Source organism: Lissotriton helveticus, chromosome 7, assembly GCF_964261635.1.
Source record: "Lissotriton helveticus chromosome 7, aLisHel1.1, whole genome shotgun sequence".
NCBI classification, from domain to species: domain Eukaryota; kingdom Metazoa; phylum Chordata; class Amphibia; order Caudata; family Salamandridae; genus Lissotriton; species Lissotriton helveticus.
This window is the reverse complement of record NC_136068.1, coordinates 239,526,007-239,547,165: the sequence shown is the minus strand read 5'-3', so window position 1 is coordinate 239,547,165 and position 21,159 is coordinate 239,526,007. Positions and strand designations below refer to the sequence as shown.

Genomic DNA, 21,159 nt, shown 5'->3' with positions numbered 1-21,159 from the left:
TAATTAGCTCCTCCCACATGTTTCTACTCTGTATCCTTGTACTGTGTGCACCCGGGGTCTGGTGGCTCAGTGGGCTAATGCGTCCACTGCAGGGGCCTTTGTTCTAGCTCATGGTCACAGATTCAAATTCCGGCAGGTCCTGCCTTTCATCCATCTGAGGTCGATAAAATTAGCTGGGTAGCAATAAACTTCTGTTATTCAGCGCTAAGATACCTAAGGGTGAACGTGCGCTGGTATGTACGTGTGTCTATGCATACCATTTATTTAAAATCCCTATTGGGTGACACATTTCCTGCATAGACCACTGCCTTATGGAAAGCTTCCTGTATGTCACTTGCAGGCTTATCCATTACTTTGTATGTTTAAACAAAACATTCCTTTGGTGTTGCTCACAGATCTGTTGCGAGAAGTGGTGTCGGTCCAGCGGTCGTGACGCGGTGTCGGTCCAGCGGTCGTGACGCAGTGTCGGTCGTGGGGCGCATCGGTCGTGGGGTGACGTCGGGTGGAAAATCAGATTCCTGGTCTTTGTTACTGATTGCATAGTAACAAACTAGCTGGAGAGCTCCGTAATGGCCTACAGTCCAGTTTCTAAGGCTTGCAAACGACCCAGGTCAATACAGAGTGAACACAGAACCTTCCGGGAAGCGTGGGAAGAAGAGTACCTGTTTGTGGAATGCCCAAAAGAAAAAGCCACCTGTTTGCTTTGCAAAGAGAAAGTAAATGTTCTTAAGCGATATAACCTTGAACGGCACTACAGAACGCGGCACTCTGGATTCACTGCAAACTTCCCACTGAACTCAAAACTGCGTTCTGCAAAAGTGGCATCATTAAAGCAAGCACTTCTTTCCCAGCAGAAGATCTTCCTTTGCCAGATGAAAGAATCTGAGGCTGTTACAGAAGCGTCTTTCAAAATATGCTACTTGCTTGCCAAACATAAAAAACCTTTCACAGATGCAGAGCTGATGAAGCAATGTTTCCTTTCAGCAGCAGAAATTTTATTTGACAGCTACACAAATAAAGCCAGCATTTTAAAGGAAATTGGTGCATTGCAGCTATCAGATTCAACATGTGCACGCAGAATAGAGGCAATGGGACAAAACGTCAAGGAGCAGGTGATCCAAGCAGTCAGAGAGTCACCGTTCTTCAGCATTGCCTTGGATGAGTCCACAGACATAGGCGATGTGGCCCAGTTATTAGTTTGGGTGAGGTATCTGGACCAATCGCTTCATCCCAAAGAAGAGCTCCTCTGCCTGCTACCACTGCACGGGCACACAAGAGGAGAAGATGTACTGAACAGTATGTGCAACTACTTTAACACAAATGACATACCACTGAACACTCTTGTCAGCATAACAACGGATGGGGCTCCTGCTATGGTAGGCCATGATAGAGGCTTCGTATCTATGCTTAAAAAGAAGCTCATAGGACAGACTGTGATAGACTACCACTGCATTATTCACCAGGAAGTGTTGTGCGCAAAATTAAAGCATGGAGAACTGAATAATGTCCTAAAAGGTGCAGTGAAAATTGTTAATTTTATCCGTGCCAAAGCTCTGAACCATAGACTTTTTAAAGCAATGCTGCAGGAATCTGAAGCTGAAGAAACCGACATCTTGATGCACACTGACGTGCGTTGGCTAAGCAAAGGGAAGGTTCTGGAGCGGTTCATCGCATTGCTTCCTGAAATTGTACTCTTTGTGAACAGTAGAGGCCAATCGTTCCCAGAACTAACAAATGTGAAATGGCTTGTTATGCTCCATTTTCTTACAGATCTTTTCACACATTTTAATACTCTCAATTTGACCTTGCAAGGTAAACAACAGCTTGTGTGCTCCCTCATGAATGGTATTTATGCTTTTGAAAGCAAGCTTGTGCTATTCAAAGAACAACTGGATGATAGTGACTTCACCCACTTTCCCAAACTGTTGGCTGTAATGCAGAGGTTTCCAGAGGCACAAGAAATTCTGGCAAACCTTGACCCTGGTGCATGTCTTGAGGAAATTTCTGGGGAGATCAAACGACGATTTTCGCAATTCAGAGCCCTCACCCCTCTGTTCAGGCTGGTTGAAAACCCCTGGATGGTGAGTGCACGGAACCTTGATGTTGTTGCCCTTATTGGAATGGAAAGGGCTCAAGCAGAACTAGAGCTCATTGACATGCAGCACAATTCAGCCCTTGAAGCATCTTTTTTGGGGCAACCACCAGAAGAATTCTGGAAAATTGTGCCCCCTGACCAGTTTCCTCTTCTTGTTACAGTGGCCCAGAAGGTACTTTGTATGTTTGGGTCAACCTATGCTTGCGAATGTTCATTTTCCACAATGGGACTATTGAAGAGCAAACTTAGAAATAAACTTACAGACATACATCTGGAGCAGCTCTTAAGGCTTGCCGTTTCCACCTTGGTACCGGAATACAGAAAACTAATTGGTGACATGAAATGTAAAATAAGTTCATAGTGTTTGTGTTTAACATATCTATTTTTGGGGTTCTGAAGCCTGTGCTGCACTGGGCATGTGCTGAATGTCCGGTTGCTGCAAATTGCCATTCAATCCCACTTAAGATTGCCCTTGTCTGCTAATAAATGAAATATTATAAACATGCGCTGCATGTAGTTACATCTGCTTTGGAAATACAGCATTGTCTAGTAATGTTTTGAAATGGGACCATTTTTTAGCCCCGCCCCCAATGACCCCGCCCCCCTAATGACCCTGCCCCCCTAATGACCCCGCCCCCACCGGTGCGGCCCTCGGCCACAAACCACACTGTAAATTCGGCCCCCGAGAGAAAGTTTGTGAGTACCCATGCTCTACAGTATATACTACAAATTTAAAGAAAAATCCTCTCTTCCCTCTCCTTAGGGTATACTGGTCTCCTCTCAGCCTTTCTAAATTTGCAAGGGGATCTATCCCCTGCTGCTCGAAGTATCAGCAGGAAAAAGCAGACGATGGTCACATGTTTTTAAGCTGCCCAATCCTGCAACAGGTCTGGGGAGCAATTGTTGAAGGTATGGAAGCTATGTTTGGTTTTAAAATCCAGGTGAGCATAATTTTGGTATTTTTTGGTATTTTCCCAAACTAAGAGTTATTGTCTCTAGCTATAAGCAAGCTATCTGTTTATTTAATCCTCCTCGTCAGGAGAGAAATTTGTAAAAAACCTTGGAGCAAGAGTACTCCGCCGATCTTTTTAGACTGGGTAAATTCGATTAAGTATACACTGAAATTAGATAGAGTTAACCGGAAGACGAAAATAGATTTTTGGATGTCATGTATGAGGTGGCTTGACAGTCTTTAATACCTGAGATCCATCTGTCCAATGATTATGCCTTTTCACAGACTTACTTTACCACTCGAGTCAGTTCAAAGGGTCAGTCGGATAGAAGAATTGAGAAAACTGTAGACAAGAGGTTCTGTGTAAAGCGCATCCATGCAGATCAGAACCCTCTTGCTGGTGCCAATCAATCAAAAGGGGGGCCAGAGAGAACAAATAATCATGGCTCTGGGAACATCTAATGGCATATGAGGCAAAGAAAAAACCCCAGGATAGATCATCTGACACTTCCGGAGATAACAACTTAATCTCTAGTGACTCGAGCACAGGCTCCTACAAATCCAAAGGCAGGGGACACCCTCCATAATCAGGTGCTGGAGTGAACTAAAGCCTGGCTGATGAGGATTATGAATCCGAAACCAGTCCCAGGATGCTTCTTTCCGGTCCAGGAAAGATATGGCTTGGCAGTTCGGGCTGGACTGTTCCCAGGAGGCACAGGCTCAGGCTGATTTGCATATGGCCATGTCTGAACTGGGGTGGTGGAGTGAGCTAAAGAATGGTGATGGATTAAACCCAGATCAGTTGACTGGGGGTGAGTGTTTGATTTGCTCAAACACTTCGTCCATCATCCCCTTTGGTATCGCTTTGTTCACCCTAAGTTGGCAGAGTATGCCCAGACCTGGGTTCTTGCTCACTCTACCACTGGTTTTAAGATAGCCTGGCTGATGAGGATTATGAATCCGAAACTGGTCCCAGGATGCTTGTTTCCGGTCCAGGGAAGACATGGCTTGGCAGTTCAGGCTCGACTGTTCCCAGGAGGCACAGGGTCAGACTGATTTGCATATGGCCATGTCTGAACTGGGGTGGTGGAGTGAGATAAAGAATGGTGATGGATTAAACCCAGATCAGGTGACTGGGGTGAGTGATTTGTTCAAACGCTCCGTCCATCATCCCCTTTGGTGTCGCTTTGTTCGTCCTAAGTTGGCAGGGTATGCCCAGACATGGGACCCTTGCTCACTCTACCACTGGATTCAAGATAGCCTGGCTGATCAGGATTATGAATCTGAAACCGGTCCCAGGATGCTTCTTTCCGGTCCAGGAAAGACATGGCTTGGCAGTTCGGGCTGGACTGTTCCCAGGAGGCACAAGGTCAGACTGATTTGCATATGGCCATGTCTGAATTGGGGTGGTGGAGTGAGATAAAGAATGGTGATGGATTAAACCCAGATCAGGTGACTGGGGGTGAGTGATTTGCTCAAACGCTCCGTCCATCATCCCCTTTGGTGTCGCTTTATTCGCCCTAAGTTGGCAGGGTATGCCCAGACATGGGTCCCTTGCTCACTCTACCACTGGATTCAAGATAACCTGGCTGATCAGGATTATGAATCCGAAACCGGTCCCAGGATGCTTGTTTCGGGTCCAGGGAAGATATGGCTAGGCAGTTCGGGCTGGACTGTTCCCAGGAGGCACAGGGTCAGACTGATTTGCATATGGCCATGTCTGAACTGGGCTGGTGGAGTGAGCTGAAGAATGGTGATGGATTAATCCCAGATCAGTTGACTGGTGGTGAGTGTTTGATTTGCTCAAACGCTCCATCCATCAGCCCCTTTGGTATCGCTGGGAACATCTAATGGCATATAAGGCCAAGAAAAAAAACAGGATAGATCATCTGACACTTTAGATAACCGCTTGATCTCTAGTGACTCAAGTGCAGGCTCCTACAAATCCAAAGGCAGGGGACACCCACCACAATTGCAATATCCTTGAGGTATGTTTCAACATCAAGGCCAGAATTTTGAACCACCACCATCCGTCCTCTAAACCCAAAATCCATAACTTGGATGGCCGCCCATGTACCATGTTGGACCACAAGCCTAATTTCAAAACAATCAAAGTCCGCCTTTTTTAGGACAAGGCAGGAGATCAAGAGGATGGAGAAGGAAGCAACAACAGGTACACTGGGCAGAGGAAGAAGGACCAGAGAGGCCACACACCAGGAAAAAGGGACCGAGCGGACACCGTTAGGTACCCAGGACCCGATGACTACCTCCCTGGTCTTTAACCTGTCCTCCACGCCCTCACAATAAAGGAAGAAGATGTACTTAACAAAGGATTATCCTTTGTACCGACCACACGACTGGACAAATTGAAACTTCACACTGAACGGGAGGGATTTTTTTGCAAATTGAAGTTAAAAGACTTCTTCGCTCAGCAACCATCCACAGAAGGCATTACACAAACCAACGAGACTGGATTAAAGGTAAAAATCCACCTGCCTACCACCTCCGTCAAATCTCCCTGTGGACCTACAACAACTTTTCCAGAGAAGACAGAGAATCAGTCCGCAAATTACAGGAGAACCCCAACATGATTATCAAACTGGCGGACAAATGGGGAGGCATCATGATTCAGGACAAAAAGGACAACACCACCGAATGTAGAAGGCTACTCAGCGACACACGGAACTATAGACGCCTGAATGAAGACCCAACCAAGACACTACAAGCAACTATTACATCTTTGGTGGATAATGCAGAAGCGAACCAGCACCTCTCTAAACAAGAGGCCGATTTTTTATGCACTAGGAATGCCAGAGTTCCATACTTCTACACAGTCACGAAGATACACAAAGAAGCCAGACTACCCCTGGGAGACCCGTCGTCTCGGGAATCAACTCCCTTTTAGAACCACTTTCTCAGTTCTGTGATTTTTTTCTTGAATCCTCTAGTACAGAAAGCATCTACCTACTTCTGAGACACAAAACATCTACTGAACCTCATTAAGGACCTGAGTTTTGACCCCACCACACAATTATTAGTGGGGTTAGACATCAAGAGCCTCTACACTAGCCTTCCTCAGGATGCCACACTACAAGTCCTCCATGATATACTGATGGAGACCCCCTGTGAGTACAACACCCCCAGAGACTTCATCCTCAAATGCGCCACTTTATCTCTGAATAAGAATCACTTTGAGTTTGAAGTGGAATTCTACCTTCAGGCTAATGGCACATTGATGGGCAGCATTTTTGCTCCAACCCCCATACTCATAACTTCAAGTTTTGGCGTTGTTACAGAGACGACATCCTGATGATCTGGTGTGGCTCCCAAGAATCACTAGTGACCTTCCTCACTTGGTGCAATGAATGTGACCCTTACCCATGCTACACCAGTACTGCCAATGCAACAAACATAGCTTTCCTGGAAATCAATATTGAAGCGGAGGCAGGCACTCAAAATGACCATATTTCACAAACCGACAGCAAGGAACTCTCTGCTACAATTCAACATTTTCCACCTCCGAACACTTAGGGAGAAAATTTCCCATTTGACCAATTTCTCCGCATACGCAGAAATTGCAGTCAGACTTCAGATTACCATAAAAAATCTGCAGATTTGGCCACAAAATGACACGAACGAGGATATCCCCCAAAAATTGTCCGAACAACCAAAAAATGTGCCCGCAACCAGAACATTGAGGCCCTCTTAGATGATAACACACTAGGGGAAACAATTGCCCCACTTACATGTGTCACGAACTATAATGAGGGTTCAAACAAGGTGGCAAAAATAATACGTAGGAACTGGCCCATCCTGAACTCAGGAACCAGAAATTGGGACCAACCCCTATTTGCCTATAAAAGAGCTAGCAGCCTCAAAGAACAACTGGTATCCACATGTCCCAGGACGTTAAAAAACACCACCATCTTTGTCTTTAATGCTTGGGGTCTGCCCAATGTGGTAGGTCATGTTGTGATTGCAGTGTCTGTCATCTGACACAACCCTCCAAGACACTTGATCTTGAACCTGGCAAAACATGGCGTCAAATAAAACATACCAACTGTAACACAACCAATGTTGTCTACTTGATTGAATGTCCATGCAAATTCCGCTACATCAACACGACGACACGCAAAATGAGAACCAGAATTGTGGAACACCGCAGCACCATCCCGTGCAAAAAGAACATAAGCAAACTAAGGGATCACTACATATAAAATGCACATACACCAAAAGACATGTCCTGGACAGTGATTGAACATATTGAATGCAATAACAACAGCAAAGAGAAATTCCTACTCACCAAAGAACAGTGTTGGATATAACGCCTTTTAACCCAGCTACAGGGGTTGAATGACAATATCCCCTGGCACAATTTGAACACCTGAACTCCATTGTGCCCTCTAGAACCCCACACAGAACACGCTTACTGACTGGTCTTCAGTAGACTGTATGGAAACAAACAGGGGAAACTGAGAAAATCCGGGGTATGATGTGTAAAGACACGATGAGTCACAAACTCTGTGACTCAATCATCATCTTTTAATATCTTATCTATACCCCCATACAAAAACAACATCTAGGGTCCTTTACCACACACTGGGCATTTGTCTTCTTTCTCAAGTCTATAAACACAGCATCTGGGTGTAAAACTACAAATACATAGTCTGTTTTCACTCTTTACCCTTTGGATGTTATTCTTTATCTTTAATTTTTATTTTTATTTGTATCAAACAGTGCGTTATAAAACTACTTCAGTCAACACATGAGAAATAATGTAAATTGTCATACGAGGACTATTTGCCATTCTTTGCAGGCACAACAGTGACCCACACATATAGCCACGTCCGTTGTTTGTTTTTTATTTTTGACTTTCACCCCCTGCAGACGCTATTCCCACTGAGCAGAAGTTTGCATCCACCTGAGAAATGCAGCTGCTATTTAAAGCTCGTCCAGCCCAGAGATTTGATGCAGCGAAGTAGGTCTAAGGCGGGTCCGGCGTTTGATGAAGTAAGTGGGCATTTCTGGGATCCAGTACCTCTAGATCATGGTGTACTATTTTACAATCCCAATTGCGATATAAACCACACCCTCGTTGCTTCTTTTATACAAACTAGGGTGTGACTATAAACCAGACCCCCCTGCCGAAAACTCATTAGGTTTCTCTGACAGTTATCTGAGTAAGAGTTTAAAGAGCCTGTTCCGCTTTATGCACATTTGTTACCATGATATAGGCATGCCATTATCCCGCTATTGATTTTTGTACACAGTAGCGTATACGGCTGACATTGACAATCATATGCCACAACCTTGTCATGTTCCGTACCTTAGCGTTGTTTGAATCCGATTAGAGCATGCACACAACGGCATAAAACCACATGATTTATATGTGCCTTCATCGAAGCTAATTTTCATATAAGTGTGTTTGTCTGTTTTGTCTTTTATATTTTAATCACTACAGGTACAAAACCATAGAGGACATTCTTCTCCTACATATATCGCACCTTAGCGAGTGCATCACATTCTTGGTCACATACAATCTATTGACCTAGTTTTAAACAATTTTCACATATATAAGGTCTTGAAGAAAGCCAGATCACTATGAAGCCTGGCTGAAACATGTTGACCACAATGGATGTGGGAGACCATAGTCATCTCCACACACATCGCTGCCTTGTTTTTAATACTGCCAAGGGCCCATCAATAAAATACCCCTTGTGGGTAGTGGGACCCCCGGGACCGTCTTTTAGCTAATACTCACATACTTTCACTGCATACTCACTTACCAAATCCCGCTCCATTGTAAACAGGCATTGCTGCACACCAGGGGTACACTTGGTGCCTCCGGGTGGGGCACAATGATGAAGCATGGCACTAACTAGGCTGGTGGGTGAGGGCTTTCATAAAAACCCAACGGTGTTCAAATTTGACAAAACACACATTTTGAACCTTCTTCTTTTGGGCTAGTTCCTCTTGATTATACAAGGAGTGCAGAGTTTACAGTAACTCTGTGTGCTCTGCGAAACGCAGAGTTGCCGAATTCCGCAAACTCTTCGAACGTAGCGGAGATTTATGCCTGCGCTTAATGCGAAGAACAGCCACCTGCATTATGGTTGTTTGCATTGCTCCCACACTTTTGTACTACAGTTTTGCCACAACAGTGGTGTAATTCTGCAAAATGGTACAATGGCATAATTTCCAGCATTTGACCTCTCAAGAATAACACAAAAGTTCCCAAATTACGCAAATTAAGCCAGCGTAATTATATATCCCCCTGGCCTAGTTAAAACCTCAATAAAATTTATATCAAAAATCTCTGTGAAAGGAAAGTTATAAACCCTTATTCATAAGATAAAGGAATGCGTGTTCATCATACATAATTATAGAAATTCTCAGAAAAAAATTCAATTGATTGATGTTTTGGTTAAGATTTGTAAGATAATCTTTCAAGTCATGAATAGTTTATTTGGGGAGTTAAGTTTGTAGTGCTCACAAAATTGCTGAATTTCAATTGTTTTTATCTTTTGCATTACAGCCAAGGTTTGAAGGCAAGCTCTGTTGTATCAAGAGTAATATGAATAAATGCTATAATTATTATGGTATCTTTGTGATTATGTTTGTAAAAATGTTTTTGCTTCTCTAGTTTTAAATCATTGAAATTTGCATTTGTTTTATTGTATTCAAAAAGATTTGGTGCTGGCCATTTCAAAATACAATATATTTTTTATTGAAAGAATCAAGAGAAACAGAAATGCATTAGTAATATGTACAAATATGAAGTAAAAAAGAAGGAGCATTACATATTCTATTTCAAAATAATGAAAATGAAATTGACCTTTCTGCTATCATTCGGATATTATTTTAAATTAATTTAAATGTGCTATGCAAGTGACTCATTTTTCTGTTCACAAATGTGAATTCTGTTAATTAAGGTGAACACTATTACATCTGTATTCTTTGATAAAATCATTACTATTATGAACTGCAAAATGTAATTGTTAGAACCATAATGTGAAGTGCACAGAGGTAATTCATCAGAAAAATAATCAGGATGTTTTGCTTCAGACAAAGAGCAGATATTTCTTTTGAAAGGGAAACAAGAATGCTATCACATACTGAAAGAGCTGGAAATCTGCCTGTACTAATGATAATACTGTTAATCAGAACTCCTTAGCCTCAAATAATATTCTGAACAAAGCCTTTGCATTTGCAGATTTTGCTTTGCAAAGTTTGACCCATTGTGCACTTGCCATTCCTTGAGGAGCCAATTGGGTAGATCCTTGCCATTTAACTACCAGTGAATAGCAAGAACAATTGCCTCCTTCAGGATAACCTATCTCAAGCCACACTTCAAGCACCTACTGAGACAGCTGTCTTCCAAATGACTAATGGAACATTTCTGTCATACAAAAATTATTGGCTCTGTCTTCTTGCCATATTGGAATTCTTCAGACCATCAACCACTGACCCCAGATTCATTCCTTCAATCTCTGACTAAGCTTCAGTATTGCTTTCCAGCACCAGTTAAAGCCATACCTGAAGAAAAGAACTCAGTTGACTCAGAAGCATACTTCTAAATCTGAGCCCAGTGTCTTAACATTTGCTGTCACTAAAGGCTCCATAGTCATGGCAGTCATTTATAACCTCACACTAGATACAGTTGTAAGACTTTAGACAGGTAAGGACATCTACATTCATCAGTATGTAGAAGACATTCAACTTTAATTGAACAACTTGTAAACCAACAATGATTTTGACTGGCTGATAGAATGCCTGCTCGCCATTATAAGCTTCTATGTTGAAAGCATACCTCATTCTCAATCTCAAAATGACACAATTCATGTTCACTGTCAGTGGAAACAGCCAGCAACATGCTTAGGATCTTTTCACTCAGATGAAACCAGAAGCATTGAGTCCTTGATCTCATACTTCAAACCCAGCACAGGCTGTCGTGTTTTGGCAGCTCCTGAGTTAGCGTTTAGCACAGCTACACGGTCTTTTTCGTTAACTTGACCAAAACAAACGGGGGCCATTTTGAATCCTTCTGGCTTCCATTTTGTATGAACACGCTGCCTCGTGGGCAGTGTGCCCTTTCGTCCTTTCTCGATACCCATGGTCATCTATTCTGCTCGGCAACAGGCTATTTTTAGTACTGGTCAAGCACACATGCGCACTATGCATCAACTGGTCATTCTTTAGGAATGTTAGCACTAACTGACCAGTGCTACTGAACTCCCACATGCTGGCTGTGTTCCAAAATTGACCTTATATGTACCTAAAATGTGTAACTTGTAACCGCCTACCTTTTTATTGCTATTAAACTGTATAAAAGAGGTCGCGCACCAATGTTCGGTGTGCTACTTCTTACATTGCCGAAGGGTGCTGTAGGAATGTACCACCACCCCATGGGGTCTTAATAAACTTGTCTTTTGCATTTTCCAGTGTCCGTGCCAACTTCTATACTAAGGTGTTCGAGAGCTTAGCAGAGTATGTAGGCCTGATTTGAACCCAACACCACAATTGGCGACCACGAAGGGACTCATCGGCGACTCGGATGCCCGAAGGAGAGGTCGCGACGAAGGTTTGGAAACTCGCCATGGAAGCGATCGCTGCCATTGAGTGACCCGAGTCTTGGCATCCACGGTGTTTCTTTCTTTCCTTCCTTCCGATCTGACCTTCCAGGTGGCGCCGGTCTTCGACTGAGATTCTGATCTTGGATTGTCGTGATGTGCCGTTTTGGCTGATTGGATTATAGAACTTGGCAGTTGGACCTTGGACGTTTTGAAGATATTCGGTAAGCTTTTTGACTGGTGAGGTAGTCTACTGACACTTACTATGGCTTTTTGAATTTGAATTTGAATTTGTTTGAAGTTAGCTAACGTTTGAATCTTTGAATTTGAATTTGAATATGTGGAGTGCACCTCACATAGGCAGGCATGTAGGGATATTTCTCTGATTTATTTGATTTGAACGGCACACCGTGTATAAAGCACATTAAGTGCCATTTTGTGTAGTATCGCGTTTTTGTGGTACTTTTTGAACATGCCTGTTTTCAGCACGCTCCGAAGAATGTGCTGCTTTGAGACTGGTACCAATTATCGATTAAATAAAGCACAGCCGGCTCCCCCAGAGGGGACTCCAAATCGTGAGATGTATGTAAAATTTGGTATTCCACCAATAATGTACAGCACGTTATGGCATAAGTATACTAAAACCGATCGTGGATTACAGTGGCCACTACATGGGTCATTCGATCTTCGAAAGGTTCAATATGTAGAGCAGTGTTTGTTTCAGCGAAGGTCTAGGCAAGATATGTTTGATTGTGTGCGTATGTGGGTGAAAGAGGTGCGTGAACGAGTGAAGCGTGAGGAAGCCTTGGCGGAGAAGGTGCAGCGAAAGGCTGCACGTGATAAAGCTTTACAGCTACAGGAGAAGGAGTTACAGGAAAAGAAAGAGAGGGAGACGCGAGAACATAATTTGCAGGTTAACGGTCAGTTCCCTATCAGGCGTCCTCTTTATCCGGTCCTTACTAATGAAACAGATGATTTTTCATTACTAGATCGCTGTCCGCCTCCGTACGTCGCACCTACGGCTCCGAACGAGGAATCAGATGAGGATAATGATCGTACACAGCGTACAAGGTTACATGCGGAACGAACTGCGGAATTGCGTTCGTTTGCACGAAAGCTAAATATTAATACTGTTGCTGTTTCTGAAATTAGTAAGCAAATGGAACAATGGTCTGATCAGGAGCGACTGTATTTCTTAGATCATTTTGGAGATGAGGTTGTTGAACGATTCAGAAAATATTCTTCAGAGTTAGAACCCAAGGATATATCCAAGGGTCATGAGAACTTTCGTAAAGGTCTTTTTGTTCTTTCAGATGCGGACGAATTTTTCAAACGTTTGGTTCAGCTACGGAATGAGGCGACACAGCTACGGGAGTTGGAAAAGTCAAAGGGTCCGCCTGCGTCCGGATCGACGGAGATATCCAAAGAATACTCCATCTTTGGAACAGATAAGATCGCTGCGATTAATATTAGACCTATGCGAGAAGCTGCGCCTTTATATGTCCCTCATAAAGGGGACGGCACAGATGATGATAAAAGATCCAAAGACGCGAAAGGGTATTTTGTATATAACTGGGTTTATACGCCTTGGAATAGAGCAGATGTTATGGCGCTTAAGAATGCTTTGCCTGATCCCCGTAAAAATCCAGCGGCCTTTTATGAAAGTGTTGAAAGTGCAATTTCTTCGTGTATTATGACGTTAGTTGATATTGATCTGTTTTTCGGGTTAATATTGCCCCCTGATATGTGGAGAGAGATTCGTAAGTTTGATGACCACACGACTCTCGGGGCCACTTGGAAAGATCTAGTTCAAGCTGATTTGGATCGGGAACCAGCATGTAAGCCTTGTCAATTAATATTAGACCTTCCAGGGGCCATACTAACAAAATTGAAGACTCTTGCTCCCGCTAAAAAGATTGATTGGACTATATTAGCCTCTTGTAAGCAGAAAACGGATGAATCGGTTTCCGATTTCTTCTCTCGCTTTGAGGAAGCGTTCCATGATTACAGTGGACAATCATTAACAGAAGATACAGGCAGGCATTTATTCGTTGATAAGTACCGGAGATTGCAAAACGATTAAAGGCGAGTGAAAGCTCGTGGACCACAGCAACCCCTGCTTCTTTATTGACTATGGCTCAATATTATGAACAACAGGAATTGGAGGCAAAGGAAAGTAGTGAGAAGAAAGCGAAGGATTTGAAGACGAAGGTAATGTTGGCTCAGGTTCAGGCTACGAGGGGAAACAATAGAGGGGGACGAGGATCGTATAATAATGCTCCTCCCCCTCGTTCTGACATTTCTGTGAATCAGTGTGCATACTGTAAACAGTTTGGACATTGGATTGCAGACTGTCCGGTGTTTCGAGAACAGTGTAATTTGAGGGGACGAGGAAGTGGAAGGTCTAGGAATAATTATGGAGGGCCAAGAGGATGGGGAGCAAATGATCGCGGAGGTTATGGAGCAAATGATCGCGGAGGTTATGGAGCAGCTGATCGTGGAGGATATGGAGCAAGGGGTCGTGGTCAGACAGATTATAATACGTTTGATAATCGCAATCAATATCAGATAAATGAGGGTGGCCCTGCTGAGCCACGCGATGAGCGCTATGCATAGGATTGCGTAGGATGGGGTGTGGAATCGGTTGAGGTACCAGTTGATCAAAGGGGTCCATATATAGAAGCACATGTTTTGGGTTCCACTGATCAATTTCTGGTCGATACAGGAGCTACTCGTAGCGCTTTGTCCAAACACTTGGTTCCAAGGGCTCCCCTGTCTGGCAAGGTAATTACAGCTATAGGGTTCGATGGAACACCTACTTCTAGCCCACTGTCTCAACCCGTTGCATTTCATGTTGATAAATTTGCTGCCCCTTGTCCCTTTTTGCTGTCTCCAAATACACCAGATAATATTATGGGACTTGATATGTTAAAGCATTTTCGAGCTACTATTCGCTGTGCCCCGGAAGGAGTACGAGTTGTGTTGAATGAAAATTACCCAGAAATTGAGCGAGTGTGTCTTCTCCATGAATCTGAAGTATTAGCCTCCTTACCAAAAACATTGTGGGCCACTTCTGATACTGATGTAGGGCAAATGAAAATTCCTCCAGTACGTATTACTGTAAAGGAGGGAGTATCTCTGCCACGTGTCCCACAATATAAAATTTCGAGAGAAGGTGAAATTGCTTTGATACACATTGTGAATGATTTGATTTTGACAGGAGTAGTTGAGGAAGTTCCCTACAATGTTTGCAACAGCCCAATTTTACCGATCCTTAAAAGAGATACAGATGCTAAGGTTTATCGTTTTATTATTGATTTGAGGGAAATCAACAAGATAGTGGTGCCTCAGTACTCGGTGGTGTCTGACATCACCACGTTGCTTACGTTGGTTCCACCGACGGCAACTACTTTTACAGTCATCGATTTGAAGAATGCCTTCTTCTCAATTCCTGTACATCCTGATAGTCGATATCTATTCGGCTTTACATTAAATAATAAATCGTACAGATTTTGTCGCGTTCCTCAAGGCTATACAGAAAGTCCTAGCATCTATAGTCAGGCTTTGAAAAGGCAGCTTGATTCCTTCGAATTACAAGATGGAGTGGCTCTTATTCAGTATGTGGATGACATCTTACTTGCAGCAGACACACAAGAACAATGTGAGAAAAGTACCTTTTCCTTGCTTTCCTTCCTAGCCAAAAATAATCATATGGTTTCAAAGAAAAAGCTGCAATATTGTAGACCCAAGGTGACCTACCTCGGTCATCTTTTGTCTAAGGAGGGCCGTGCATTGACACCAGATCGAATTCAAGCAGTTTTAGACACACCAGTCCCCCGCACTCAGAAAGATGTTCGTGCCTTTATAGGTTTGACGTCTTTTTGTAGGCAATGGATATTGGGTTTTTCACACATTGTTAAGCCTTTGTTGGCATTGTTGTCTAAAGATACACCGATTCCCATTGAATGGACGGACGAATGTCAGAATGCTTTTGAGCAATTGAGACAAGCTCTTTGTTCTGCACCAGTGTTAGGTACACCTGATTACACGAAGATCTTTACATTGTATGTACACGAGAAGGATGGGTGCGCATTGTCAGTCTTAGTGCAGACACACGGAGACAAACAGAGGCCTTGTGCATACTTCTCGGCGGTACTCGACCCTGTGGCTCGAGGATTGCCTGGATGTTTTCGAGCAGTTGCAGCAACAGCAGTAGCGATACGACAAAGTGAGGGAATAGTTTTGTCACACAAATTGTTGGTGTTAGTTCCCCATGCGGTAGATGCATTGTTGAATCAAACGAAAACACAGCATCTAACCAGTGCCCGCTAACAGGATATGAGCTAACGTTGTTGGCGCCGCACATCACACTAAAACGATGTGCGACACTGAACCCTGCTACTTTACTGCCGGATCCTGTTGCTGAGACCCAGAAGGAAGAACAACATGACTGTGTTTTTCTGACTGAGGAACAGACAAAGGGTCGTATCGACTTACAGGATACACCATTTCCAGATGTAGATGGGGAACTGTGGGTCGATGGATCGTGTGTGAGGTTATCAGATGGTACGACTTCCGCAGCTTATGCGATCACGACACTTAAGACAGTGGTAGAAGCAGCACGAATACCCCAGAAATCGGCTCAAGCAGCTGAATTAATAGCCTTAACGAAAGCATGTGAGTTAAGTGCTGGGCTATGTGTGAACATTTACACGGATAGTCGTTACGCTTTTGGAGTAGTACATGATTTTGGCCTACTCTGGAAGGAACGAGGATTCTTGACTTCACACGGAGTACACATCATGCATGGAGAATTGGTACGCGATCTCCTGAATGCACTATTATGTCCAAAGAAAGTAGCAATAGTCAAATGCAGTGCACACAAAAAGGTGACGGACAAAATAGGACAAGGCAATGCTTTCGCAGATCGCATTGCGAGAGAGACCGCTATGCTACAAAATAATTCCCCCATGTACGTGGTAAAATCACAAGCCGAGCGGTGGCATAATGCTAGAGAAGAAATATTAGATATACAGAAGTCTGCATCTGAGGCAGAACTTACGAAATGGGCCACTGAAGGAGTATTGGATGATGAGGGTTGCTGGCGCAGTAAAGATATGGAAAGATGGAAACTACCCATGGCCTATTTACAAGCAATGGTGCAAATGACACATGGGCTGGCACATATTGGAGCTCTCGCAATTACTAAATTGCTTACACGAGTTTGGGAGAATCCTGAATTTACTAGTATGGCTAAGAGAGTAGTGCAGACCTGTCTGATATGTTTACAGCACAATCCTGGACAAGGGACTCATACTCCTAAAGGAGGGTTTGTTCCACCTACTGCACCATTCGAAGTACTGCAAATGGACTACATCCAGCTGGAACGCTGTAATAACCTCAAGTATGTCTTAGTGGTGGTGTGTGCCTTCAGTAAATGGATTGAGGCCTACCCTACGAAAGACAATACAGCATTGACAACAGCTAAGGTGTTACTCAAAGAGTACTTCCCGCGCTATGGTGTTTGTAAGTTTATGTGGAATGATAACGGTCCTCATTTTATTGGGAAAGTAGTGGAGTACGTCCTGAAAGGATTGGGAATCAAGCAACGATTCCACGCTGTCTTTCATCCGCAATCAGCAGGTTTGGTAGAAAGGTACAATGCAACTCTGAAGCTGAAGCTAGCAAAGATTGTGGCATCCACATCTCTGAAATGGCCGGATGCTTTGCCTTTGGCATTGCTGTCTATTCGATCAGTGCCACATTCTCGATCTGGTCTCACACCCTATGAAGTGGTGTTTGGAAGGCCGATGAATATTTGGGGAGTTCCTAAACCTCGTTTGATACATGATGTGCCTTGTATAATGATGAACGATTATTTGGCACGATTAACAAATGATTTGCTTTCTATTCATCAACAGGTTCGAGAAGCGCTCCCTGATAACTCCACTGGTGAGACTCACGATCTTCATCCTGGGGACCACGTGATGATCCGCGTGTTTGAGCGATCCAGCAGTTTGGAACCGAGATGGCATGGCCCTGAGCAAGTGCTGCTCGCGACTCGGACCGCTGTAAGAGTCACCAATAAGAAGCGGTGGATACATTCAACGCACTGCCGACGTGTCTCTCCGGATCTGGTGAGCCCTGTGGTGCTATCCGACTACAGAAAGAATTTGGATGCAGAAAAGAGCCCAGCTGTCACGCCCGATGAATTGGAGGGAGCCTTCTCGGACCACACTGTTTCTGATGAAGTAAAGTACAATCTACGTCCCAGGAAATAAATCTCTTTTTGTGTTTTTGAACTGGTTGGTAACCGCTCTGAGGTTTGTGAAACGGAAGCCGGGAATATCAAGGGGGGGGGATCAGTCCTGCCCAGTGTAGCGACACCCGTCTTGAATTTCGGAGAACAAATCAACGGCAGCCTCGGTCCAGAACCATCGTTTTTGTTTTCTCGTTTAGTGTTGCTCTTGAAGAGTATTGTTTTGCGAACTATGGCATCTCCTTCGACACGAAAGGGGAGAATTATTGGTGCTGTTTTGTTTGTCTTGACCATAGTGGTGATCGCAGTAGTAGCTTGGACTATAGAACAATTGTTTCCTGCACGAGAACACCTACTGCCCACCACTCCAAGCCCATCTGAACATTTTCATTTTACTTTGCCTTATCATGAAGAGAGACATAGACAGACTTATTTGAATAACAGTTTTATTCAGATCTTGCATCATACTCACAACATGACCAATACGTCCAATTGTTGGGTATGTGGAATGTTGCCCGGACATCAGAAGAGGGGAGGAACTCCACTCATTCCTCTCCCGTTTTCTCATAATGGTTCTTGCAATGCTTGGTACACTCTTCTTTTTACCTTACGATGGCCAACGAAAGGTGGACTACTTTTTCGATTGAACAAGATATGCTATAATGACAAAGATGGTTATCCACAAGCTGAAGGAACTAAATTTGAATGGGAAGAGTATCGTCCGGACAATGTTTCTGCACCTCGTATCTATACGAATCAAAGACTTATAAATGTAACGAGCTTACATGTGATAACAGTTATTGATACAAAAGCAGATCTGTGTATTAGAAATAAAGGTATAATCCCTGTAGGCCGCAGTGAATGCAATATTACACTTACCTTTGATACGCCAAATGGAATTGCATTTGTAGCTTCACGTAATACATATTTCATTTGTGGAAATAAGGGATACCATTGTCTGCCATTGGGATGGTTAGGAACATGTTACATAGCTTTTGTATTACCACCTGTATTTATTGCTCCTCCTATGTATCACAATGATTACGTTCTGTATCATGATTTCGTACTGAACAGAGTTAAACGAACATTAGATCTTGATGGAATAGACCAAACTGATACCACTTTACAGCAATATGTAGATTTCAATTTGGGCTTATTTTCATTTGTAGGAGCTGCACTGAATAGCAGAAAGATAAGGCGGCTTACACGTATAGTGGAAGCTGTCGCTAATGAAACTGCCTCTGCTTTAGGGAATATAACTGAAGAATTGCAAATCACCCGAATTGTGACGCTCCAGAACCGGATGGTTCTAGACGTAATACTAGCTGATCGGGGCGGGGCATGCCGCATTATCGGAAGTAGTTGCTGTGTGTATGTGCCAGATAATTCACCTTCCGTGTATGAATCAATCACGAAACTACATAAAATAGCTGCTGAGATCCACCCAGAAAATGGAACATGGACCTTTTCTGGTTGGTTCTGGACCCTACTCAGTACTTGGGGTTGGAAATTATTAACCATTCTATGTATTTTTATTGGAGTATTATTTTCCCTTTGTCTATGTATTCAATGTGGCCCAACATTATGTTCTGTATGTATCACAGCCTGTATTCCGTCCAAACGAGCTATTATTAAGCAAGAGAAACTAATCAATGATGAAGTGTTGAAAATAATGGCCATCAACATTGATGATGAGAGCCCTGATTACGTTCATTATGAGGTAGCTTTTGCTAAACGCTAAAAGGGCCGTCTGTCGTGTTTTGGCAGCTCCTGAGTTAGCGTTTAGCACAGCTACACGGTCTTTTTCGTTAACTTGACCAAAACAAACGGGGGCCATTTTGAATCCTTCTGGCTTCCATTTTGTATGAACACGCTGCCTCGTGGGCAGTGTGCCCTTTCGTCCTTTCTCGATACCCATGGTCATCTATTCTGCTCGGCAACAGGCTATTTTTAGTACTGGTCAAGCACACATGCGCACTATGCATCAACTGGTCATTCTTTAGGAATGTTAGCACTAACTGACCAGTGCTACTGAACTCCTCCCACATGCTGGCTGTGTTCCAAAATTGACCTTATATGTACCTAAAATGTGTAACTTGTAACCGCCTACCTTTTTATTGCTATTAAACTGTATAAAAGAGGTCGCGCACCAATGTTCGGTGTGCTACTTCTTACATTGCCGAAGGGTGCTGTAGGAATGTACCACCACCCCATGGGGTCTTAATAAACTTGTCTTTTGCATTTTCCAGTGTCCGTGCCAACTTCTATACTAAGGTGTTCGAGAGCTTAGCAGAGTATGTAGGCCTGATTTGAACCCAACACCACAGGCCTCAGGACTAATTTTACACAAATATTGACCGCAAGCCACCAGTTATCCCTTCTCTACAAAATGAGCTCCTCCTTCATAGAAGAAGACTTCAGAACTATGTTCAAAGCACTGTTCTTGTCTGATTTTGAATGAGGCAATGGTCTTATTCAGAATGCCCTTTCCTCCAAGAGTACTCTAAATTGTAGAATTCCAGCTCATCAAAATGTCTTCAAGATATGAAAGGACCATACCAGCCCTCTATAGTTCATCCTTCTGCTTCCCACATTAGCTTCAAAACAAGCTTTGCTTTCTACATGGCAATAAAATTCCAGTATTTTACTTTATCTGATGACCAAAATAAAAACTTACTAGGGACTGCACAGAATTTTTGGCAGCAACATCTATGTTCTGTAATACAAAAGATAGAAGTTTAATACTAGATGCCAGACCTTCTCTCGTCTAGAATGTCATCATACCCTTGTTAACCAAGCACCTTCAATCTGCCACTTCAGGAAGAAACTAAAGACCCACCTCTTCTATCAACTCCTTGTCATAGTGTATATTCACAGCTTTCTGAGCCCCCAAAGAAGATCACTGTGTCCCCTTTCCAGCAAAGTCTAGCAAATTCCAATTGACCCTGCTCTTTTAATACCTTTCTTTTGTAAGTAGTAAACACTTTAGAGTCTAGTCCCAGAGGCATATATGGGTATGGGAAACCTTACCTCAGTAGTGCTATCTCCCCTCCTCACAAATGTTATTCACGAGTCACTGGCCAGAAATCTTTGTCTCCTCTTCTCCTATCTCTTCTCAGTGGAGATATTCATCAGGGATTTCCAACCAAGATTCAATTCCTTAATTGACAATAGCACTAAGAGCGCCCATTGAAATCCTTGAAGCACTTCCTTCCTAGGGCACTGTTCATGTATGTCTGGATGTTATTTGTCTCATATGATTTCATTAGGCCTGCCAAAACAC

At 43.3% G+C, this 21,159-nt stretch overlaps 1 protein-coding gene across 1 annotated transcript; it reads left to right on the top strand.

The window, feature by feature from the left end:
- Positions 1–569: 569 nt before the first annotated feature.
- LOC144769023 (general transcription factor II-I repeat domain-containing protein 2B-like) lies at positions 570–2,456 on the top strand. The gene has a single exon (XM_078653020.1). It carries the CDS (start codon positions 570–572, stop codon positions 2,454–2,456), a length of 1,887 nt encoding a protein of 628 aa, XP_078509146.1.
- The last annotated feature ends 18,703 nt before the right edge of the window (positions 2,457–21,159 follow it).

Coding starts and splice junctions, on each gene's coding strand:
- LOC144769023 (XM_078653020.1), top strand. CDS start 570: ATGGCCTACAGTCCAGTTTCTAAGGCTTGCAAACGACCCAGGTCAATA.